Source organism: Bactrocera neohumeralis, chromosome 4, assembly GCF_024586455.1.
Source record: "Bactrocera neohumeralis isolate Rockhampton chromosome 4, APGP_CSIRO_Bneo_wtdbg2-racon-allhic-juicebox.fasta_v2, whole genome shotgun sequence".
Lineage (NCBI taxonomy): Eukaryota > Metazoa > Arthropoda > Insecta > Diptera > Tephritidae > Bactrocera > Bactrocera neohumeralis.
The window spans coordinates 14,151,566-14,175,430 of NC_065921.1; the positions used below are offsets into that span (position 1 = coordinate 14,151,566).

The window sequence follows — 23,865 nt, forward strand, 5'->3', positions numbered from 1 at the left end:
GAACAATTTATTTGTCTAAAATGTCACATAAATTTTTTTTATGGGCTGTTGCGTGGACCAGTCCGGGTCAAATTTGATCATATGGTAAATTATTTTTATACAATTTTTTTATTTTGTTATTTTACTAAACTATTTATTTACATAAAATGTCACATTAATTTTTTTATGGGCTGTTATATGAATCAGTCCTGGTCAAATTTGATCAAGTGGTAAAGTATATTAGTCAAAATATTTTATTAGAACAATTTATTTACCGAAAATGTCAAATTAATTTTTTTTTATGGACTGTTGTGTGGACCAGTCTGGGTCAAATTTGATCATATGGTATATTATATTTGTCAAATTTTATTATTTTGTTATTTTATTAGAAATATTTAATTACATTAAATGTCACATTAATTTTTTTATGGACTGTTGGACCAGTCCGGGTCAATTTTGATCATACGATAAAGTATACTTTTCATAATATTTTATTATGGATTATTACCGAAAATGTCACGCTAATTTTTTTAAACAAAAAAAATCTATAAATTTTTCGCTAGCAAATTCTAGTTATAATTTTTATTTTCTACTAATTTCACATTATACTAGTCACGAACTCCACCATTTCATACAAAAACCGTTAATTAGAAAAGTTACGCGCCCATTTTACCATGTACTCATTCAAAACCACTAGACCAGTTTTGCCTCCGGCTCACTGCGCGTTGTACCCGCGCACACCATTAATAGCAAAATTTAGAAAATTTGCACTCTCCAAGCACCCACACCCCCGCTCTCTTATATAGTAATAACAATGTACTTACCGTGTACTGTCAGCGAGGCGCGTGCACTTATTTGACCGACACTATTGTGCGCCTCACACACGTAGGTGCCCTCATCGGCTGGCGAAATGTTGGTGATTTCCAAACTTTTGTCGTCGTGTTGTATGCGCGCTCGCGCCACCGGTATGTTGCCCTCCTCCTTCTTCCATAGTATTTTCGGCGGTGGATCGCCGCCTACGAGACAATGAAACTGCACCGTTTGGCCGGAGAGTGCGGTGAGATCCTGCGGCTCCTTCATGAAGTACGGCTTGACTGCGGGTGAGAAGGAAAGAAAGAGAGTGGTGAAAATTAAATGAAATCGTATTAAAAAGCGACAAGTACGCGCAATTGAAAAATTATGAGCTCGAGAGCATCAGATAAAATTCAGTTCTACTAAAATATATAAAGTTCACATTAAAAGGGTTGATTGTCTATGAAAGTATGTATGTATGTAGTAGTAGCAATACTCGAGCGAAATTAATAAAGTTTTCAATTAAAGCGACAACTATGCAATGCACCGAGCTTTGTCTGCGTAAGTACCGTTACTCATAAATAGCAATTACATAGCACTTCCGGTCTAAGCAAAGTGGCGCAGCGCAAAAGTTAATGGAGATTTCTGCAAGTGGATAAGTCTGCGAGAAACCGCTGCTTTTGTCACTCGGGCACCCACGCCAGAAATCAGACTGGAGCCGGCAAAACTTTTCCAATAATAGTTTTAAGTTTCTTTAAAGTGTCCCGCACACTCCCATACACACATAAAATGGAGCAGCAGCAGCAGCGCTGTCACTGCTGGTCACTCTCAACGCTAACGGTAATTCCTGTTGTCCTGCTAAGTACTGGTACTTAAGTTCATAAAAGAGCGGTACTTCTCCGGGTTAATGAGAAAAAATCTTAACTATTTTTCTCAAAGCGCCACTTGTGTTGTTGTTGCACTTTTTCGTACATTTTTTTTTTTTTTTTTGTTTCTTCTGGTGTAGTCTAAACTACTCGCCTGCAATTTGCTACTCGTGCTTTAATTTACTCTTATTTTGACTTCTATATTTATACTCTCGTTTATTTCTATTTTATTTTTGCTTTAGCACGCAATGAAAAGTTTCGTGTTGCAAGAAAAAGTGTTCTCACATTGCAGCATGTTTGTGTGAGGCGGTGAAAAAACGCCACTAAACTAACAGGTCAACTATTTTAAAGAGCTTTTAATGTGCTCTCTCTTATGGGAGACACTCGCTGTGAATGAGATAAAGTTTACAGCAGTGCTTTTTGTCCACTCGTTAAACTTTTCACATGCCACTACATACACACACATACATACATATATACAAATAACTAGTGCATTTCACGTTTTTATCACTGTTGTTCGAGTTTCTTTTAGTGGCGGTAAAAGTAATTAATTACTCCCGTTACCGAGCGAAATTACAGTTTTTGCAATTTTTAGCTTTTGGTGATACTTTTTAGAAGTGCAAATATATATACATACATATATGTATGTATGTGTTGTTGATCATATAAACAGATATTTAAATGAGAGTAACTAAACTCGTGATATGACCTAAAAATTACAAAAAAAAAAATATTTAAGTACAAAAGATTAAGAGTAAAATACAAATTTGTTAAAAACACCTGTTTTATTAAAAAATTATATATATTAATATATTTTTTTACAATAAAGCCTTAAATTTACAAAAAAAAAAAACGGCGGAAGCAAAGTTATAGACCTAATAATAAAAATAAAAACATATTTTCATGTCCTTTCATTTCTGTATTGTTGAACGCAAAAAGAAAAAAAAACGAATCGATATATAAATCGGAATTAGTTTTCATTTCTTTCATCATTAGAGTTTGTTTCATAAAACTGCATATTTTATAAATATTATTTATGTTGGTTTTATTGTAAAAGTCTTGACTGATATTGATGTTAGAGTAAATAAGTATTTAATCACTCGACAGTGAAAATTTTTCTGTATGAAGTAGTAACATAAAATGTTGCCTATATTTTGGAGCCAATTTGACAATATAAATAATTATTTTCAATCATATCAAAGAGTTATGTTTTGACTAAAAATAATTATTATGGATTGAAGAAAATAAGGGTTTTTTAATAAAGACACTACATACAAAAAAAACAACGCCATAGTTCTTCCCGCTCTTTTGAGATTTCCCTTCAGTAATGTTTGCCATTTCATCATGGATACGGTCCAATAATGAGTCGAGATTATTCAAATTTACTACCAAAATTCTGAGTTAGTGGCCCCAATTTTAAGAGCGCTTCGTTCAATTTAAGGTCGTCATAATCGTCCTATTAGATCAATATTTGGGCGTCTAGTGGAAAAGTTTTAATCCACACGAACAGTACAAAATATTCCTGTGCCAGTGTGAGTCAAAGAAGTGCCCATGTGTCGAGAATATTGAATCCGCTAGTGCATCAATTGAGGAATACCCAATCAGTCTCTCACACGTCGTTCTCAAGCGTTGGGCATCTCTGTGACGTCGTCGTGGCAAATTTTGCGACAAGATCTTGGCCTACGCCCTTACAAGAATAAATTGTTGCAAGAGCTGAAGCCGCTTCACCACCAGAATCGTTTATGTTCTTGAATTGGGCTGAGCAACAACTTGAAAATGATGTGAATTTTTATCGAAAAATCATCTTCAGCGATGAGGCTCATTTATGGCCGAATGGCATTGTTAATAAGCAAAATATGTGTTATTGGTCAGACACAATCCACTCGTATTCCATGAATCACCATTGCATACGGCAGCGTCATTGCCTGTACTTCTTCCGTGATAATCAAGACCAGCACGTTACTGTGAATGGAAATCGCTACCGCTCAATTATAACCGAATATTTTTGGCCTGAATAGGATGATATGGACTTGCACAATATGTGGTTCCATCAGGATGGCGCCAAAAGCCCCACAGCGAAGGATACAATCAATTTTTTGAAAAACAAGTTTGGTGAATGTTTCATCTCACGAGGTGGCCCAGTCAATTGGCCGCCTCGGTCTGCGATTTGACGCCGTTATACTTTTTCCTGTGGGGCTACGTCAAGTCTATGGTCTATGCCAACGAGCCAGCGAAAATTGATGAACTTCGTACGAATATTGAACGAATCGAATTGCAGCACTATCGGTGGATTTATACTTGATAACTGTCGAATATTAGGTTCAGCGTCTGGACTTCTACAAGCGTGTCTGTGGTAGCTATGCAAAAAAATAAACGAGTTCAATACGTAATGGAATCGAATGTACTTTCACAGGAATAAAGAATTTCAATGATATCCCAATTTTTGTAGCTTTTGTAGTGCTCTTATTGAAAATCCTGTTTTTTTGTTGTCATTTTGAAGGTAATTTCATAATTTCAATTTCATAGAAACCAAAACAATTGGCACCGTCGACTTTCATAAGCTTTACTTGAGCTTTATTTTCCAGCAGTTAAATCCTTCGCTATAGAGAGGAACAGATAGTATTTAATCACTTAGTGTCAGGTCCGGATTATAATATAGATGGAAAAGGAGTTCCAAGCTCCCTGTGGTTATGGCGTCTCACTACCCATATGTACATCTAGGCGTTGAAACATAATTCCTATCCCGTCTCTTAAATCTTGCGGCTTCTGGGCGATTGTTTCTCTCATACCAACTGTTGACAGTTCAGATCCGAATTATAGTTTGGCAAAGGGAGAGCAGCTCATAGCAAATAATTCCCTGCCAATTGCTGGCTTGGCCACCGTTTTCGCGGACACACCGAGATTCGACAACGACTGTTATCGCTTGCCGTTGTCGTAAAGAATGTACTTCTCATCACCATTAACCGTCCACTTCACAAATGTATCGATATTTGTGTCACTAAGCAAATGGACGAAAATAGTAATTAGGTTCAAAATGCGGAACTCGTGTAGAAACCATATATCGAGGTGCTTTACGCACTCAGCTATATTTAATGGTTCAGAACAGTTTTTTGTGCAATATTTATCTTCAGAGCAATCAAAAATCATCATGGTCGACCTCGCCGATTTCCATTATTTTAACGATATTTTTGCCAATTGTTTGGAAATGACGAAATCAAAATTGCATGTGACTGCTTAAACTTTCATTTCGAAACGTCTAACAATTCAAAAATTTGTTATTCTAACAATTTATTTATGTTGTATTTGTGTTTATTATTATTAAGCCCTGAACACGGTATATTTTGGCATGAAGTTTGTAATTCCCGGAAGAAAAAGTCGGAGACCCTATCATTATGCGATGAGATGAGTCGATCTGGTGATGTTCGTCTGTCCGTTCATTCTTTCGTCTGTCGGTATATATGTACGCTAGTCCCTCAGTTTTTGAGATATCGATCTGATATTTTTTTCTCTTCAAGTGGCTGCTCGGTAGTGGAAATGAAAGTTGTTGTAGCCAGCAGTCATCTTCTTTTTTTTTGATAATTTTATCTGAACTATATTTTTGTTTCTAAATGTTAAATAAATTAGATATTTTTATTGAATATTCACAGATACCATATTAGGACTTTTCTCGTTGAAATTAGCTCTGATAAAAGCCAGACTGCACGTCGTTAACTAACCGCTTTAGTTTTGAATTTGTGTTTATAAAAAGATAAGTAAATGTTTTTGTGTAAATATGAATTTTAAGCTTTGCGTTCTTCCACGAAAAGCGCCTTATATTTTTTATGCGATTCCTTTGCCTTCTAATGCAGTAGAGTGCAATGCTGCCGACAAAATCATTCAGTTCAAACAATGCATTAAAGCATTATGCCCTTCCTGTTTACTTTTTTATTATGATACATGTCGTGTGAAAGCGCTTTTATATTCATTTTTAAAGCTCATTGATTCCAGCGTAATCACAAGCAAATAAACAGTTATTTGTAAACAAAAGTAGCGACCCGCATACCCATCAAACATTCACAAATACAGCAAATACACATGTGCGCAAGTTCACACAGCACGAGCAGCGCACACACGCCCAACCTATACTCCAACACCTTGTTGTTGTAGTTGTTGTTTTTGTTGCTGCGAAACAATTTTATTTACTTAATCGATTTTTTTCCTATAAACGAAATCATACTCATATCACTTTGTGTACAATTTGATGTGTGTTGATAGCGGCCTCACCAGCCAAGCAGCAACGAAGTGTTCTATATACATATATAATTATTTATCTGATCTCACAACTGAGCATTTCATTCAATATATTTATGCTTGCTGCAGTGAAAAGCCACCAAAATATTCATAAGCGCATATTTAAGTGGCTCACCCAGCGTGGGTAGCATTTGTGGCGTCAACGGCAGGCCTCCCTACCACAAACTCCATACACAGGGCCAACCCCCGCACACACATGCATACGAACGCCAGTGGCACCCCCTTCATCGCCCTCAAACTGTTTCACTTCCGTTGCTATCGCTTTCGTTTCTCTATTACATTACGTGTATTCTAATTGTTGTTGTTGTTTGCGCTGTTGTCTGCGATCGCTTGGGCAACGCTGCTTGAGTGGCGCCTACAAGCGCTTCGCATGTAATTTCAATTGTTCGAAAAGCACCTGAAGGGCTGCACGCGTGTGTGTAAGTGTCTGGGTGTGTGTGTGGGTGCGCATGTCGCTAACGCCAGTAGGGGGCCACCAATTATTTACATATGCAGGCACTTATGCTACATATACATATACTTATGTATGTGTATATTCGTTTGTGTGTGCGTGGCGCGCGAATGTGCAATAAAAAGGTTAATTTAATGCCTTGAGAGGCGAATAAATGACATTTGTGCTTTGCGCCGTTTCTATTTTTAGGGTTGTGTGTGTACTCCTAATGCAATGCTAATGAACTCGATTGGCTTATCAGTTGTGTAATAAAGTTTTATCTATTGAAATAGCAGCAGTTAATTTGGGGAGCGCGGTTGCTACTGGTTTTCAATGAGTTTTAATGATAACTACTTTAGTATTGGAACAATTAACGGCTTTTTTTGGAACTACATACATATTTGAGGTATTATAATTATAAATAGATATTTGCTAATTTTTCGGGATACCACCGTTAAAATAGTTAATTTTATTCATAAAGAATGAATTTATTAAATAGTCCAAGAATTTTGGGTAGTTAATTGATTTTCGATCCGCTCGAGTTAATAACATAACGGACTTACAAATAGCGGGGCTACCATTAAAGCCAAGCAAATGTGCGTTCATGGCGTGAAGAGTGAAGTTCTTAGGGCATGTCGTTAGCCAAGAAGGTATAAGTCCTGGTCAAGAGAAAACGAAATCTATTGAAGCTTTTCCACAGCCGATCAACGTTAATGAAGTGAGACGATTTCTTGGCTTGACAGGATTATTCGGAAAAGTAATCCCTGACTACGGGTGCATGGCAAAGTCACTAACAACTTTATTAAAGTATGGACACATTTTTAAAAGGACAGGCGAACATGTTATGGCTTTCGAGAAATTGGAACGAGCGCTCTCTAATCAACCAGTACTAGTTTTATTCGATTCAAGGAAAAGTCATGAAGTGCAGACTGATGCCAGTTCCGTAGGGTTATTAGGGGTTATGCTTCAACTCGAAGGTGACACAGCAGACGATGTAACGCAGCCAAATCGAATTGTCCTGCACATGAACTAGACGTTTTAGCTATTGTTGAGACGCTTGACCGACTACGAGTATATCTATTGGGTGCTCCATTTTTGTACGAACGGATTGTAATGCGATGGCAACGACTAAAGCTACAAAACCACTTAGACCACGCATTGCCAGATGGTGGCTGCGACTCCAGGAGCTTGACTTTGAATGTACACATCGATCTGGTTCGAAAATGCAACATGCCGACTCTCTTAGTCGAGCGCCAGTTGAGACCACGACTAGTTTAAACACTGTAGGAGACAAAGTATTCCAGCTTAATAACATACCAGACGTTAGCGATTGGATTTACTCCATGCAACTCCAAGATGAGAGTTTACAACAAATCGGCAACATAATTAACGGAAAAATAACTACAAATGAAGCTACGATTAAACAAATGAAAACCGATTATAGGATACACAACAACAGTTTATTCCATAAGGTAGGAGATCAGTTAAGGTTTGCGGTTCCAAAAGCAGTTATATGGCGAGTCGTTAAGTCATGTCACGACGACACAGAGCATTTTTCTGTAGAGAAAATATTACAATAATTAAGTAAATACTTTTGGTTTCCTAGAATGAGACGGTATGTAAAGTCATACATGTAATATTAAATTCTTTGAATCTTGAAAATACTTGAAGACATGATGGCATTTTTTTAACCACGTAAAATAACGTCTGATCAAGGCACAGCATTCACATCAATTCCAAGAGCTCATCGAAAAGCATGTTATTCAACACAATAAAATTACTATATGAAAACCGAGAGCCAATGGGCAGGTCAAACGAGTAAATAATACTGTTCTCAATGTTTTATAACTTACGAGTGAGACGTCCAGAACATGGAACAATGAACTCTAAACAACCAATGTGGTATAAACTCTCAACGTAATGAGGTCACCAAATTTACGCCAAAGGAACTCGTATTTCATTTCAATCCCAGAGACGTAATTTATAACAGGATGATACAAGCATTACACGATGACGATAAAGCTAACGTAGATATTGACATTAAACGAGATGAATCAACGAGTAACATTATGGCAACAAGAATCAAATGGAAAAACTGTGATGACAAACGATATCAGTCGGGGACTTAAAGGTTATCGATCATACTAATAATGAGACAGGCGAGTCACATAAGCTGGACCCAGTATTCAAAGGTTCATAAATCGTTACGAAGATACACAACTACGATAGATACATCATTGAAGATCTACCAGATCCAACGCATACACAAAGGCGTTATTGAAACACATGTAGTGTAGATCATATGAAACCATGGTGCCGTGATTCAGATGGCGACAACGAATCGTCCTTGCAGGAAGAGGAGTGAGAGGCATTCGTTGGTGCACAAGCAAACGAAGCAGTCGCATGAAAAACATTTTAATTTCTTTTAAATAAACTTTGTATTCGTTCAATAATAATTTTAAATACACAATTTGGACATTTTTGAAATATATGACACATACATACATATGTATGTATCTATATAAACCAAATTTTTTTTTTATTAAAAGTATCACAACTTTTTCTATCAGCAGCAGACGTCAAAGCGTTGCTAATATTACACAAATTTGTACATTAAATTTACATTTCGAAAGCATATTCATATTCGCTTACTTTTATTGCAGCAAAGCTGCCTTTACTCACATTTCCGCGTCACTGCCTTTCACGACTACGAGAAGATTTGGAAATCAACATCAAATTGTATGTCAAATTGTGAATTTCCAAACGTTTTCCAACACATTAAGCTTATGCACTTGCGCTGACTTACTTGGCTACGCCACACACATACATACATATGTGCATATATTCACTTGTGCATATGTGTGCCGATTTGCCCCACAGCTGTACACTGGCCCTCCCCTCGGACCTTCGCCAAATCTGTTTGCGCAAATGGAGTGCATTTAATGTTGCGCTCAGCTCGCTTATGCAATTCTGCAGATTTTATGTGTGTCTTCGCTTTGATACGCGATTTTTGCGCTTTTCTTTTATGATCACTCTGTTTTTATTTTTCCTATTTTTTATGCAATATTTCGCATTCACTTTTACTCAACTTGTTTTTCACTTTGCAGTGCTTTCGAAAATTCACAGGCTCTGGCAACATTTTCTCCACAACCCGCTGAGTGAGCCCTGCTGTCTGTTCGCTGTGCGAAAATCCCTACAACAACAACAATGACTGGCACCCAAGCAGCGCATCACCGATATTTCGGTCACATGCATAGTGCCATTTCCATTTGACTTCGATTTTTACCGTGGGCTTTACCTTTTTTCTCGTTTGCTCTTCCTTTTTCTCTTTCTCTTTATCATTGCAGTCATTACTTTTTATTGTTGCGCCGTTCCATTGCCTTAAGTCGGCTGCCGCTGCCCGACTTACCGTATTTATTTATTTACTGCGCCAATGTGCGGTGAATGGCCACTAAGTGCAACAGCAGCTTCTCTAGAAAATTTATGCTAATAGCAAATTCGTTCAATAAAAGTTCCTTTTTTGTCCGATTTTTTTCCGTTCGTTCGATTTGCAGTATAACGAAGCGAAGGGCTGAAAGTAGTGAGTGCTGTTTTTGTTGTTGTTTGCGAAATGCATTTGTTCGAGAGTGCAGAGCCGGGATTAGTCTAAATTGTGAAAATATTATTTTCTTTGTAGTTTTAAGTGAGACTAAATAGCGGCGCTGAATAAATACAGGATTTTGTGGATGATTTTTCGTTTTTTTATAATTAATTTGAGAGCAACTGTTACGGATTTTATAAAGAAAATGTTAATAATTTTTTTTTGAAAGTTGAAATGAATCGTCTCGCTTAACTGCGCTGTCATTCTATTTGTAGAGAAAATTTTCTTCAACAAGAGCTTTCACTTTGAAAGTTTCTTCAAGCTTCTGTGTATGTAATATCATTGCTCTATTAACATCGGAATAAAGTTATGATATTCTTTGAAATGGTTACACCTTCTTATGTTTTTTTAAATAAAAATGGTGCTTCCAGCTGAATTTTCGAAAAAACCAATCGGTAGGTGGAGCGTTTCTTATCGTTTACGGCGAATTGACGATAATTAGTTCGTAGATACGGTACAGTTAAATGAATTGACTTATGTTGTATTCGTTGACCCGAGGTCTTAGAGTGTCCGCAGAATGGACTCTCAAAGCCGAGACGAGCGCAATTTCCTATTTACGCCACACGCGCATTTACGCTCGACTAAGGCCCAAAATTTTAAAGAAGAGCTTTATATAAAATATTGAACTCAAGTTTTCTGCGGAACCATTTACGTCTATCTCTTTAAGTCGATTAACATTTTTTGCAACAAATTTACAGTTAAACATATTTCAGTATCACTGCCAAAATTGACAGCTACTTAATTTGCTCTCTTTCTCCCTCTTACTTTCGTCATCTCACGTCCATTAAGATTATAGAACGAATCGATTTGAGAACTCATCTACAAAATACGGAAAAATTCTGTGAAGGTAAGTCAGTCAGTCAAGAAAGTGCAAGAATTTACAATCGTTCCTCTTAAGTTAGACTGGCTTGGGCCGTAAGGTTTATAATCATGCTAAGTTAGTATGCTGCACCTAACTTCGACAGCAGTCAACGTTGGTCCATCTTGAAAACTCCCAAAAATTATCCACCAGATCAACACACAAATATTAATCAGATGGTCCACAAATTTATTAAGATTTTTAATTCAGTCTAACCAAAGCTGGACTTTGATGAGTCCACTTCTCCTTCTTATATACAGTTTTGTAAAAATCATTCAACAAAATATTTAACCACACCGAGAGTCTGAACAGTAACCAGTCGAAACAAAAGATGCTGACAGTAGAGCAAATAGAGGAAAAGATCTCTTACAGTTCATGATTCTAACAACCACACCAGTTCTGGTATATACAGTTTTTAAAAATAGAGGTTCCGAGATCCAGCGTTATAGCGAAGCTGACAACGAAGTACCGATGATCACTCGGATGAAATCAATAGTATAAAATTGGGGAAGAGTGTCTCCACTCACAAGTTCATCGATTTTGCATTTTTGGTATTTTGCCGAGGACCGGCCATCCAAACTTGTTTAATAAGGAAGATGCTTGTCTACACAATCAGCGAACTAAGAGCCATTATGGCCGCTCTGCTATCGAAATGAATGCACATATGTATCTCTGAAGGAAGCTGTAAATTGGATCGGTATACCTTAATAACAGTCACCTCAACTTGAAAGAAATTACAGTGGTCTAGTATCCTGAGGTCAGAGTTGTGGCATGTCCATCAACGATTCCTTTTAACAGACAAAAAATAATTTTATTTATGAGACACATTGTGTTGAAACATTTTGATTTGTTTTCGATTATATACATATGTATGTAAGTATTATGAATTCCCAATAAAGTGTTTTATGTAAACTCTGACCCACTGAGATAAACGCCACAGAACGCCAGAACACGCTCAAGCAAATACTCAAATATATGTATGCTTTATAAATATACATATACATATGTATATATATGTACATATTTATTCCATTAAACTAAGAATTTGTACATATATATCTGCATATGTATGTATGTTCCTTAAAAAAATCAGAAAATAAGTGAGAATTCCACTTTAATCTCGCCATGCTAACATGTCACTGTGTCCACGCACATTTCAATTCAATTTACAGATATGCATTTCCATATACTCACACACACACGCAAGCGTACAGCCAACGGTATTTCCATTCATGACCACTTATAACAGTTATCTAAGCAAAATCAACACCTTATCGGCAACATGAGAAACCTTTTGCTCTGGCAACAAAAACGCTTGAATATTCAAATTGAATTTGCTTGAAAGCATCCTCACAAGCAACAGCAAAAAATACAACAACAAAAAAATATAACAACAACAAATAACAAATAATAATAAGAAAATCGATAAACACGTTTCGTGCGCATAAAGAAACCGAAAGGATGCAAGTTAAGAGGAAAATCGAAAACCAAAAGCAGACAAAATTAAATAAGCAGGTAAACCAGCAATAAACCAAAAGTTAAGCACAACAAAAACAACACGAAACACTATAAATATGCATACAAGAAAATTAAATAGTGTCGGATAAGGCAAAGCAAGTTGTGGCAAAGTTTGTTTTTTGTTTTTGCTTCACGTGACTGAGCGTCACTTTTATTGTTGTTTTTGCTATTTTGTTGCACGTTTTGTCTTTGCTATTGTTGTTTGTGGTAATATTGTGTTTATTGTCTCGAAACTTTTTGCCAAACTCACCTTGTACAATTAATTTAGCATAACTGGACTCGCGTGTGCCGACCAAATTCTGCGCGATGCACTTGTAGTTGCCCTCATCGATGGGCTCCACGTTGCTGATCAATAAATTGCCGCCATCGACGACGCGTATACGTGAGGTGGGTCCATAAGATTTCATTTTTAAATCATCCAACGGTACGCCGTCCTAAAAACACAGATGTCGAAAGAGAGAAGGAGAGAGAGAGAGAGTTAGTTTGGTTACAAGGATTTTAATATGTTTTTAAAGAATATTGCAATATTTATTTATAAATATGTGTATATATAATTATAAGTATGTATATTATAATGCGATTCATTGTCAAGTATTTGCCTTCGGATTTTACATACATATATATATTATATATTCCCCAGTATGCTAAAATAGCGTAACTAAGTTAGGTTGAGCCTAATAATAATAAAAGGTACTGGAGCCATGTATAGACTTTCACGCAAGTAAAGAAATTTCTTTGAGCGCTATTCATTTGAGTGTGGCCAGAAACGACAAGTAGCTCACGACTTTCGGTCTTAGAACAAGTATCCTCTGGGTAACATCCATTTGAAGGCGAGTTAAGTGAGAAGGCGAATCATCCCTCCCCAGGGTTGAGCGCTGGGTTTGGGACCCGCCACATAAAAAACACTCTCAATGAAAGGCTCAAAACAGCTTTGGATGAGAGACTCCCATTTTGATGACGATCCGTGCAAACGTGTTAAGCATTACGATTTAAAGCCATGGATCTGGAACGTCCGATCTCTTAATTGGGAAAGTATCGTTGCCCAGCTGGTTGTTGTCCTCGTAAAGTAAAGACTCAACTCACCGCGGTTCAAGAAGTGCGATGTACGGGACAGGACTGAGATGAATAGGATCTTGTGACATTTACTATGGTGGACGTATATAATGTATAAAGCAGCGAAAATTCGGTGTAGAATTTGTGGTGCGAGAGAGACTCCGACACACCGGTGGATGAACGTCTAGCCACAATTCTCATCAAAGCGAAGTTCTTCAGATTTTGTTGATTTGCATTCACGCCTCGATGGAAGAGAAGGATGTCACCAAAGATATCTTCAATGAGCGCTTGAAGCGCACCTATGAGAGCTGCCCCGCCACTATGTCAAAATCGTGCTTGGCGACTTTAACGCCAGGGTAGGCAAAGCAGATATCTTTGGCACAACGGTCGATAAATTCAGCCTCCATGATGAAACATCCTCAAACGGGTGGACGAACTTCACCGGGGCCCAGAATATGTAGTATGTAGTACTAGATTCCAGCATAAGAAAATTCATCAAGCTACCTGTCTGTCTCCGGATTGAAAAACCACCAATCAGATCGTTCAAGTTGCGACAGACGGAAGACACGTTTCCAGCGTTTTAGACGTGTGTAAGCTCCGTAGTCCTAACATCGACTCGGACCAATATCTTGTTGCAGCCAAGATACGCACCCGCCTCCATGCAGCAAAAAAACGCATGTCAACAAACACAAGGAAGGTTCGACGTCGAGAAGCTGCAATCACAACAGACAGGCGAAGGATTTTCGACTCGACTTGCACTCCTGCTTTCTGAGAGCACTCGCTGTATGGGAACTGTGGGACGGCATTTCAAACTCTTTACGTACAGCTACAACCGAAACCGTATAGTGCAGAGGCATAGACGATGACAACATCTGATGATTCGGCGTTACGAGTTTTCCAGGGAAAGTTCTGTGGAAGATTTATGGTCCTTTGCGCATTGTCCACGGCGAGTATCGCATTCGTTGGAACGATGAGCTGTATGAGATATACGACGACATTGACATAGTTCAGCGAAATAAAAGACAGCGGCTACACTGGCTAGGTCATGTCGTCCGAATGGACAAAAAGACTCCAGTATGGATCGCAGTACCCGTTCGCTTAATTTGGAGCTTAGTAAAAGCACTTAATAGCATTTTGTAGGCCTTGCAATTAATCGATACTCCTTTATACCGATCACTGATATATATTTAACGTTGTATCTATCTACATACATATACTTTGGGTGTTACTAATATCCGTTAGATGCACAAACATTTTATACTCTGTAGGCACATGTTACAAGAGTATCATAACAGTTTAATGCAGAAAATGCCTTGTGAGTAATTCTTACCTCTCAAAATTAAGCTTTAATTTGACTTGCGATAGAAATACTTATATATTTCAAATGTACACATGTACTTATGCAACTACCTACATTAATGTGCATATATGTATGCTCTGAATATATACATAGCCATGTAAATATAAATATTCACAACATATTTATTACAAACACTCAATTTTTCCACACTTCAGCGAATTTTATTTACATTTTCACTTGACAAATACGGCAAAACACCTTCGCTGCCACCGTGCGTCTTTACTTGCACCTCCGTGGCTTGTCGCCTGCGCTGGCATATCGCTTTCAAAGCGAATTTATGCACACACATTTCGCTTTCTGACAGCCGGGCGCATAAATAATTCACCGCTTTTCCATTTGTGCAAATAAATACGGCAACATTTGTGACTACGCACACAAACACACACACAAATTGCATACATATACAAATATATTTGCATAACTGTAAGTCAGACTGTACCAACATAAGTAAGCAGTATATATGCATACTCGCATAAATGCACCAATTTGTGTTTATATGTGTGGGTGTGTGCGGAAACGCTGCCAGCTGACAACCTGCTGGGCAAATGCACTCTAACACCATTTTTATTTATTTATGATTTTTCTTATGCGGAGGGAAAAATCAAAATGAAAAAGCATGTAAATTTTCACTTGCAACATTTGCCACAGCGCTGTCTCATGCATTATGCACGCATGTCAGCAACGTTGATGCAACAACAGCGTTTAAAGTACAGACTTTTTGATGCAACAAGTAATCACAATTCTAAAGTGTGAAGAGTTGAAGTCTAGAATTTTATGAGCGCTTCTCTATCATTTTTTGGTCTAGTTTTGCTTTATGATGACAATTTTTGGTTGGATATGTGTGTCGCGAAAGAAATATATATGCTTTTAGCTTCACCTGTTATTCTAATATTTTTTTATAATTCTTGGTACTCACCTTCACCCATATTAACGCCGGTTCGGGCGTGCCTTTCGGTGGACCACATTCCAATAAAGCCGTTTCGCCTTTAGCCACACGTGTGTCCTTCGGTTGTGAGCGGAAGTCATCGCGTAGAACTGAAATGAAGAAAGAAAATTAAGTCAGAAATGATTGAAGATATACTTTAGAAATATTTTATATATATACTTCGGGAACAATATGGTGCATAGCAGTGGTATATATACTTATATGGATATTCCAAATATTCAAGAAATTAAGTTAAACTTGAAACGGTGGTATGAAACTATATGGAACGTGCTAGATTGAAACACAATGAACGTTCATTTTAGAGCAACGAGTTGAACCGAAATGAAATAATAATACTAATGTAGACTAGTAAAGTCAAAAAACTTGATAAGAAGCAGACCTATGGAACGCATTTGAAAAATAATGAGACCTAGGGAACAATCAAATTTCAATTGTGATGAACAGAACAAAGTTAAAGAAAGCGAAATCCAGTGGTTCGTACCAATCTATGTTTCATATGAATGGAATGGAAGAACGGAATGAAATGAACTAGAATGAAGGGAAATGTAATTCCAAAACTGAAGAGGTCTCAATATTGAAAATAATTATATGGATATTTAAGGTTAACTAAGTAAATGTATATGTAAAGTTGGGTGGCTGATACCCCAAGAAGGCAGGGTATCACACTAAGACAACTGTGAACAATCTTCTTCGAAGCCAGATAAAAACTCCTGTATTTGGATATAAATTCTCGACAAAGCGACTTGAACCTATCACAGATATTTTATTTTCTGCTTTAGCTCTTGATTTGGTAAAAGTAGGAGATCCGAAAAGAAAGCAATGATGATTTTATCACATCCTCTTCCAAACAGCTTATTTAATTTGCAGCCGGTGAAATTTTAAATCCCGTCCAATCAAAACTTCTTTAACTATTAAAAGTTGAATAGTGCTGAGGGCGAGAATCTCACCAGACATCTTGTGATTTAATTCGAGTCAGAAGTACCTTTCGATTGCTCGATATTGGTGTCCGATCAGCGCTTGATGAGCTCGGCGGGGGCCCATGAGCTGGTTGGTTCCGCAAGAAGCCAGTGGACCTCTTACACGTTTCCATTCTTCAGCAAGTGAGTCAAAAGTATCTGATCTTACAAGCTAATCAGTTTGCAGTTTCCTGGAAATTCGTTGGGACCATTGGGTGTCTGGTCTGTTCTTGAAGTAACTCGATGTCAGAAGTAAGATGTCGATACATCCCCTTATTAGTCTTGGGAATAGGCTTTGTGAGCTCAATATTAGAGCCTACTATCAGAGTAGATAGTTGTCAAACTGAAAGAGATTGATCTTCGAACCCTGCATATCTGACAATACTCTCCCTATGATCCGACCGTCAAAACAGCACGTTTTCTGTGCCTACCGTTGGATGAACTCGATGACTTATCTTATCCTTACCATCCTAATGGGGATTAGGCATCCGTTTCAACAATTGCAGAATGAGCTCCGGAGTAGTAGATCTGCTTCGAACATATATTTCTCCAATTTCGCCTGGAAAGCCGCTTCCGCAATGATCAAAAAGCCAGAACTTTGGGACATTTACATATATTGGCATTTAAAAGCTAAAACATAGTTTTAATAGTAAAATGTGAAAGAGGCAAGTTCCAAAAGCAAAGGGAACCCACTGAAGTTCTAGCTAACACAGACTTAGTGAGTGTGACATTCCATTGCCACTTTCTGATTTTCAATATATTCTCAATTTTTTTTTGACGATTTTATTAAAATAAAAAAGACAATTAAAAAGTTTACTTATCAAACTGCTTTTAAGTGACGCTCAGAAAAGTATTTTATTAACAACCAAACCAGCAACAAACTCTACATAAACCCAAGCAATATATGTACATGTAAATACATAAAGACATCCTCTTCACGCAATTATTTCACACACTATCTTACAAACATAACATATTAATGGTGTATAGCGTACAAGTAATAATAATAATCGTAATTTTATGACGAAATTCCATTAGGGCAGCAATTAATGTGATCACCAGCGTCTCTGTGTGGGTGTGTGACCGGCTTGAGCGTTGTTTAAATAGTTTTTTATGCGACAAACACTTGAGCAATCTTGGCATCAACCTCATAGACGAAGCCACAAGCCGCTGTGTAGTGAAGAAATTGTGTCGTGCGCTGCGCATGCGCATAGACGCGCCCGCTGCTTAAGCTGCTAATCAAGTCGCACTCACTAAATGCTTTAATAACACAAGTATTGTCAATGAATTTATGTGATTTTAATTGAAAGCTAAGTTGCATGGTTAGCCAATGCATTTCCGTTCGCAAGTGAACGTGCAACGGCGTACTGCGCAGTCTACTGCGGGAACTGTTAATCACAAGCGCAGTATAATCTCTGAGTTTTATGTATATTACTTGTTTAATTATTTGTCCGCTTCGTTATATTTGCTTATAAACATCTTTTTTTGTATGGCTTTGCTTGTGGCATGCACGCTTTATACTTAATTGTGCAACATATTGCGGCAATTTATGTCGCCGCAAGCGTAAACATTTATTTAAATGAGCGCGGTGACAAAATGACAGCATTCACTTTAATCAGCGATATGCAAAATATATTTTTGAATATGATTTTAATTTTATACCTTGAACAGGGTATATTGAGTTTGTCGATTTAGTCATATCCGTATGTCTGCCTCCTAACTAGTTCTTCAGGTTTTGAGATATCGATATGAAATTTTCAACACGTCTATTTCACATAAAGAAGTTGCTTATTTGTCGCGATCGCCGATATCAGACGACTATAGCTTATACCTGCCATACAAACTGATCGCTCAAAACCATATCCTTGTATGGAAAGTTTTTTTATTTGTGAGGGTTTCTTCACGAAACTTCACACAGATTATTACCTAAGGCAAAGCTAAAATATACCAACAAATTGTGCAGATCGAAGAACTATAGCATGTGGCTGCCTTATAAACTGATCTATCAAACTCAAGTGGTTGTATGGAAAACTTTTTTATTTCACGAGATATCTTCACGAAATTTGACACAGACCATTTTCTCAGATGACGGTATAATCTCTGAAAAAATATTTCAGATCGACTCACTATAGCATATAGCTGCCATACAAACCGAACGATCAAAATGAAGTTCTTTTATGGAAACTTTTTTTCTTTGATGAGATATCCTCAAAAAAGCAACGTTACAATCTCCCAAAAAATTTTGTATATCAAAGAGGGTATTATAGCTTTGACGCAATCGAAATTAACGTTTCTTTTTCTCCTTTTTCACTTTCAACCAACTTAAAATCACTGCAACACTTTCTGACATGCTGCTGTCATTTTGCTTCTAATCACCGGTGCAATTATAAATAAAATTCAATTCAATTCATTTTGTGTTGCAAATGCATGCGACTTGACTCGGCTTGACTTGCAATTGACTTGCAGTTGATTGGTGTCGACTCGCAGGCGGCGACGCGTTGCGGCCATAAATCAAAGTTGTCGCCACTTTATTTAATTTACAGCTAGTTGTGATACACCCACCCAATTTTTGTGCCCAACATTTTCAAGCACATTAACAGTACTTATTTTTTCCATACCTAGTTTTTCTTGCCACATAAGCGCATGAGGCAGCGCTTTCGAAATCCCAACGGTAAAGCATGGCGCTGCATAAGTTTGGCGCAAGCGTGGCGCAAAAGTGGCGCAGACAAAGCGCACGGAGTCAACCGCAGACAAGCGCGACACCTTTTTCAGCTGAAAGTGGCATGTGGCATGAAGTGCTGTAAGCGCGGTAAACGCTGCCGCCATGCTGGCCATCAAGCTAACCACAGCTTGGGCGACCTTCGTTGCCTTTTGTGACAGTAGTGAGTTTGTGCAACAGTTTTTGTTGCTTTTGCGCTAACACTTTTATGCTTTTCAACGATTTTTTTGCGCTCATTTTCGATATTTATTTCATATTCAATTATTTGCTTCCTGCTTCATAAATTTTCCTTGAATGCCAATTCAATTCAATTCGCTGCAAAACAATTTAATTTTATCTGCGTTTTTTGCTCCACTTTTGATTCAAATTTATTTTCCATTTGGTGTTTTGAGATTTTCCCTCCGATCCGATTTTTGCACCATTTTTGGCCGCTTTATTGCACCTACACACAAGCATTTAATTGTTTATCGTGTGGTTGTTTGTGTGTTGGCATTTCATTATTCGCTTTGTCTCCGCGATTTGCCCATTGTCTTGCGCTATAAATATTTTAAATATATTTTTTGTGGCACTTTTCCTTTGCCGCTTATTGTTTATGCAACGCCAGCAAGTGTCAGGCATAAATTTTCGCGCTGTCAAGTTGCCAGATTCGCTGCAGCGGTGCTGAGTGTGCGCAGCCATTGAACAGTTCAATGGAAAATGGTGTTAATATATACTATAAATCGCCTATATATGCATCATATATACGAATAATGCATTTATTGAAATTTTAACGACTTTAATTGTGCTGCAGTGCCACTGTTATTTGCCAAAATACAAGAATTGTATGGCAAATAAATCACTGAGCACAAATCGATTTCGCAGAGCATGCAGATAAAGGACATTTGAATTCATTAGACTGGGCTAAAGGCCTGTATTGCATATTTTCTATGCAAACTAGCTTTAATTTGGTTGTTTTTAATATATTGTCACCTAAAATGCAAAACAACGTATCACCAAAACAAATTAAAAATCGCTGTCAGATATAATAACCAACATATAACCATTTTATAACCAAAACTCAAATTTTGTTTCAAATAGTGATTTCTATTATATCGTTTTCCCTTCGCCTGCAAACTTATGTAAAGTGATGTTACGTTATTTTGCATTTTAAGTCATGAAATGTGTCATAAAAAATTTCAATTTCCCTTGAGTCTCTCTCATTTATATGCCTTAAAAACCGAGAGTAAAGATTTTGCCAACAAAAAATTATATTGTTTGTGCAATACTTATCTTCTGTGAACAGCTTCTTTGATAATAAATATATTATTTACGCAATTTAATGAAAACTACGTCCGCATACATTATGGTGGCTAAAAAAAAATATTATTTTTTTCACTTTATACTCTGGAAAAACTGGTTTGTAGATACTTTAAAGAATTCTCTTCAAGTATTCTCGCAAAGTATAGATTTAACTTGGGTTAGGCTATATCCAAAAAAAAAATGGAACCAGTTCGCGGTGATACCTAACTACTTCAAAGTGTTAGTCGAAAAATTTCTCAAAAATCGGCAAAGCGCTTTGAGCCAAAACTCTTGAGTTGGCTTATACCAAATTCGGCTATTTCGCCAGGTTTGCTGGCGATATGACTATCTTATATAAGCTGGAAAATGAAGGAGAAATTGCCTGGATGATGCTACCACCTCACCTTCTTCCATACAGCTTTAGCAGTAAACGTCCGACAAAGCTTAATTCCGGTCAACATATATACATATAAGCTCAGGAAGGTGATGTGGAAACATCTAGACACTTTCTTCTCCACTGTCCAGCTTTCGCCAGACTAAGGCTGCAGCTTCTTCGTTGCCATACTACTTACAAACCCGACGAATTAGCTGGAAGAGATATTAAGCGTCTCAATAAATTTAAATATGTTATCTATTTAATCATTACCAATGCTTTTCCAGAGAAAGCTAACCCACTCTTAGCATGCTTTTAATCCATTATTTAGATTATATATGTCCCTTTATTGTGGTAGGTCCCTTGCCTTGCCTTGTGGAAATAAGTAGATTAGGTTAGGTTAGATAGCTGATCTAGAGAGTTCGCTCGTAGACTGCTATATGTAGTTCTTTGTGAAGACTTAGAATAGGTGAGCTCCTGTGTTCGAACTTATAAATTAGTGAAGCGCTTATTCCCACCAGTTCGGTGGGTCGCTTCCAAGCGTTTAAGTCTCGCAAACGCGGGACAGGCAAGAAGGAAGTTTGGAGTTGTTTCCACCTCATCTTCTTCGATACAGCTTCTGCAGATGGCGTAGGTGAAATTCCCAACGCCAATAAGGCAATGGTCTGTTAAAAACCCCACAACTAGGGAGAGGCTAGCCTTACTGAGGGCAAAGAGATCACTAGAACTCTTGCGATCGATCTTGGGCCAAAGGGCTTTTACGACAGCGCATGTACAGCGCTGGCTAAGCTCCCGCGAAGTCCAGCTATCTAGTAGTAGGACACAAGAGGACGCGGAAGCACCGACCTGCTATTGATATCGGTTCTAGCGGGCGTTCCTTGCTAGCTCAACAGCTTTACAATTTCCTGCGATTCCGCTGTGGCCTGGCACCCATACAAGTCTTATCATAAAGACACTCAATGCTATTCATAGCGAGGTTAGGCGCTCCTTAGCCAATTATTTAAGTATATTTTGGAAAAACAATTTCCTCTGTAGAGAAATTAGAATATAATTTATATTGGATTCAGAAATGAAGTAGTGAAGAGCTTTGTTAACATTGAATATGGAAGAACCCATTTACCATACTATGAGATGCACTCTTAAGAAGAGTTTTCGAATCAGTGCTGTCAGCATTTGGACCGTCTAAAAGAAGCATTCGTTCAGAAGTGGCCAACTTTTGGCCAATGGAATAAGAATTGTGCTCCATCAGAATAATGCCAAGCCACACACATCAATAGTGAATCGGCTGTCGCCGAGCTTGGTTGGGAGGGTCTTAAGCATCCATCTCCTCTGACTAAGTAGAGCTTGGTACCAAGTGATTACCACCTGCTCCTGTGGTGGTAAAAAATTCGCCTTAAGACAAGCTCGACTGGCTCAGTATTTTGTCAATAATGATAAACATGTTTATATGAGTGGGTAAGTAACGAGTTATTACACCGAATTGGAAAGCTTCTTGCAACTACCCATATAGATCTAACCGAAATCAGTAGAGCCAGCTGTTATTTCACCTGCTTGTCGTTGAGACTAAGAAGAAGCAAACTTTTAAGCATCAAATTAAAAGAAAAATATTTTCGGATAATTAAAATCAGTAACTCAACAAGGCATAGAATGCAAAGCAGCGAAAACGATATCAGCGGTATGTGTTACAGATAAATATAAAATGATAATTGCTAGGCGAAGCGCTCAAGAATGCCTAACGCGCACAGCAATCAAGGACACCAGCGCGCTTAAGCCACAGGGCAATGATAATTCCAACACACACGAAAGTGGCACATTCCTGCAAAGGACTATCAAGCGTTTCATGTAAAACAAATGCTTTTTGCAACATTTTTCCAAACAACTGTTCATTTCATGCCACACACTGTTGCACATTCCTGCTTGTAATTGCGTAGGTGTGTGTGTGTGCGCGCTTTGCGGCGCTCACATTAAGTTGCTAATTAAAATATTAAATTAGCGTCACGTGAGAAGCGATGCGTGCTGTGGCTACGCCTAAGTGTAGGCAACTGAAACTACTATTCCTCTACCAGCTGAGCGCTAACGGCAATAGAGCGCGCACTCACACACACTAACGATTGCAATTAAAAGAAACGAAAGGATTAAATTCTCAAAGCGACTCAATCTAATTGCGGAAATTCGTGGGTTGAGCGCTGAAAGCGTGGGTGGCAACATGTGTTTGGCAAATTAGCGCTAGCGCGTATGAGCGCGTGAGTGTGTATAAGTATGCTGGGTGGGTGTGCGTGTTAGCTGTAATCCACTTGTGTTGTAGGTGTGTTTGCGCGCGCGCTTGTTTGCATTGTAGTTTAGCTGGCGGTGCATGCATTTAATTATGCCATAATTAGCATACAAAAATATTTGCAACACGCGTGATGTCGCTGCAGCGCAGAGTGTAAAGCGGATTGGCTTTGAAGGTGCTACCAAAGCGTGTGTAGAGGGAGGGTGAGGCAAGTGCGCGAGGTAGCTGCAAGTAAATGGCGATTGCTGGAGCTGGTGCAGGAAGAGTTAGAGCCGAGTGAGAGTAAGACAAAGGTGAGGCGCGTATCTAATTGAATTGAAAATGTCTGGTTTATGTAAACATACCCACACAAACACACATACATGCACAGCTAATTGCCTCTTCTTTCATTGTGTCGCATTTATTATTAATTCATTTGTTCGCTCGCATGCTGGTCGGCTGCTGTTGAGTGCCCCAACGCCTGAACGCCTGCGGCTGCATGATGGCACAAAGTAAATACGCGCAAACTGTTTGTGGCAAATACAAATAGAAAGG

At 38.0% G+C, this 23,865-nt stretch overlaps 1 protein-coding gene across 1 annotated transcript in view; it reads right to left on the reverse strand.

The window, feature by feature from the left end:
* Positions 1 to 23,865, reverse strand: part of LOC126755280 (protein sax-3) — a 236,083-nt gene that overhangs the window by 56,494 nt on the left and 155,724 nt on the right. The window contains exons 4-6 of the mRNA XM_050467729.1: positions 15,704 to 15,822; positions 12,625 to 12,808; positions 804 to 1,073 (exon numbers count right to left, since the gene is read on the reverse strand). Coding sequence (XP_050323686.1) covers positions 804 to 1,073; positions 12,625 to 12,808; positions 15,704 to 15,822 — 573 coding nt within the window. The remainder of the gene's footprint in view (positions 1 to 803; positions 1,074 to 12,624; positions 12,809 to 15,703; positions 15,823 to 23,865) is intronic.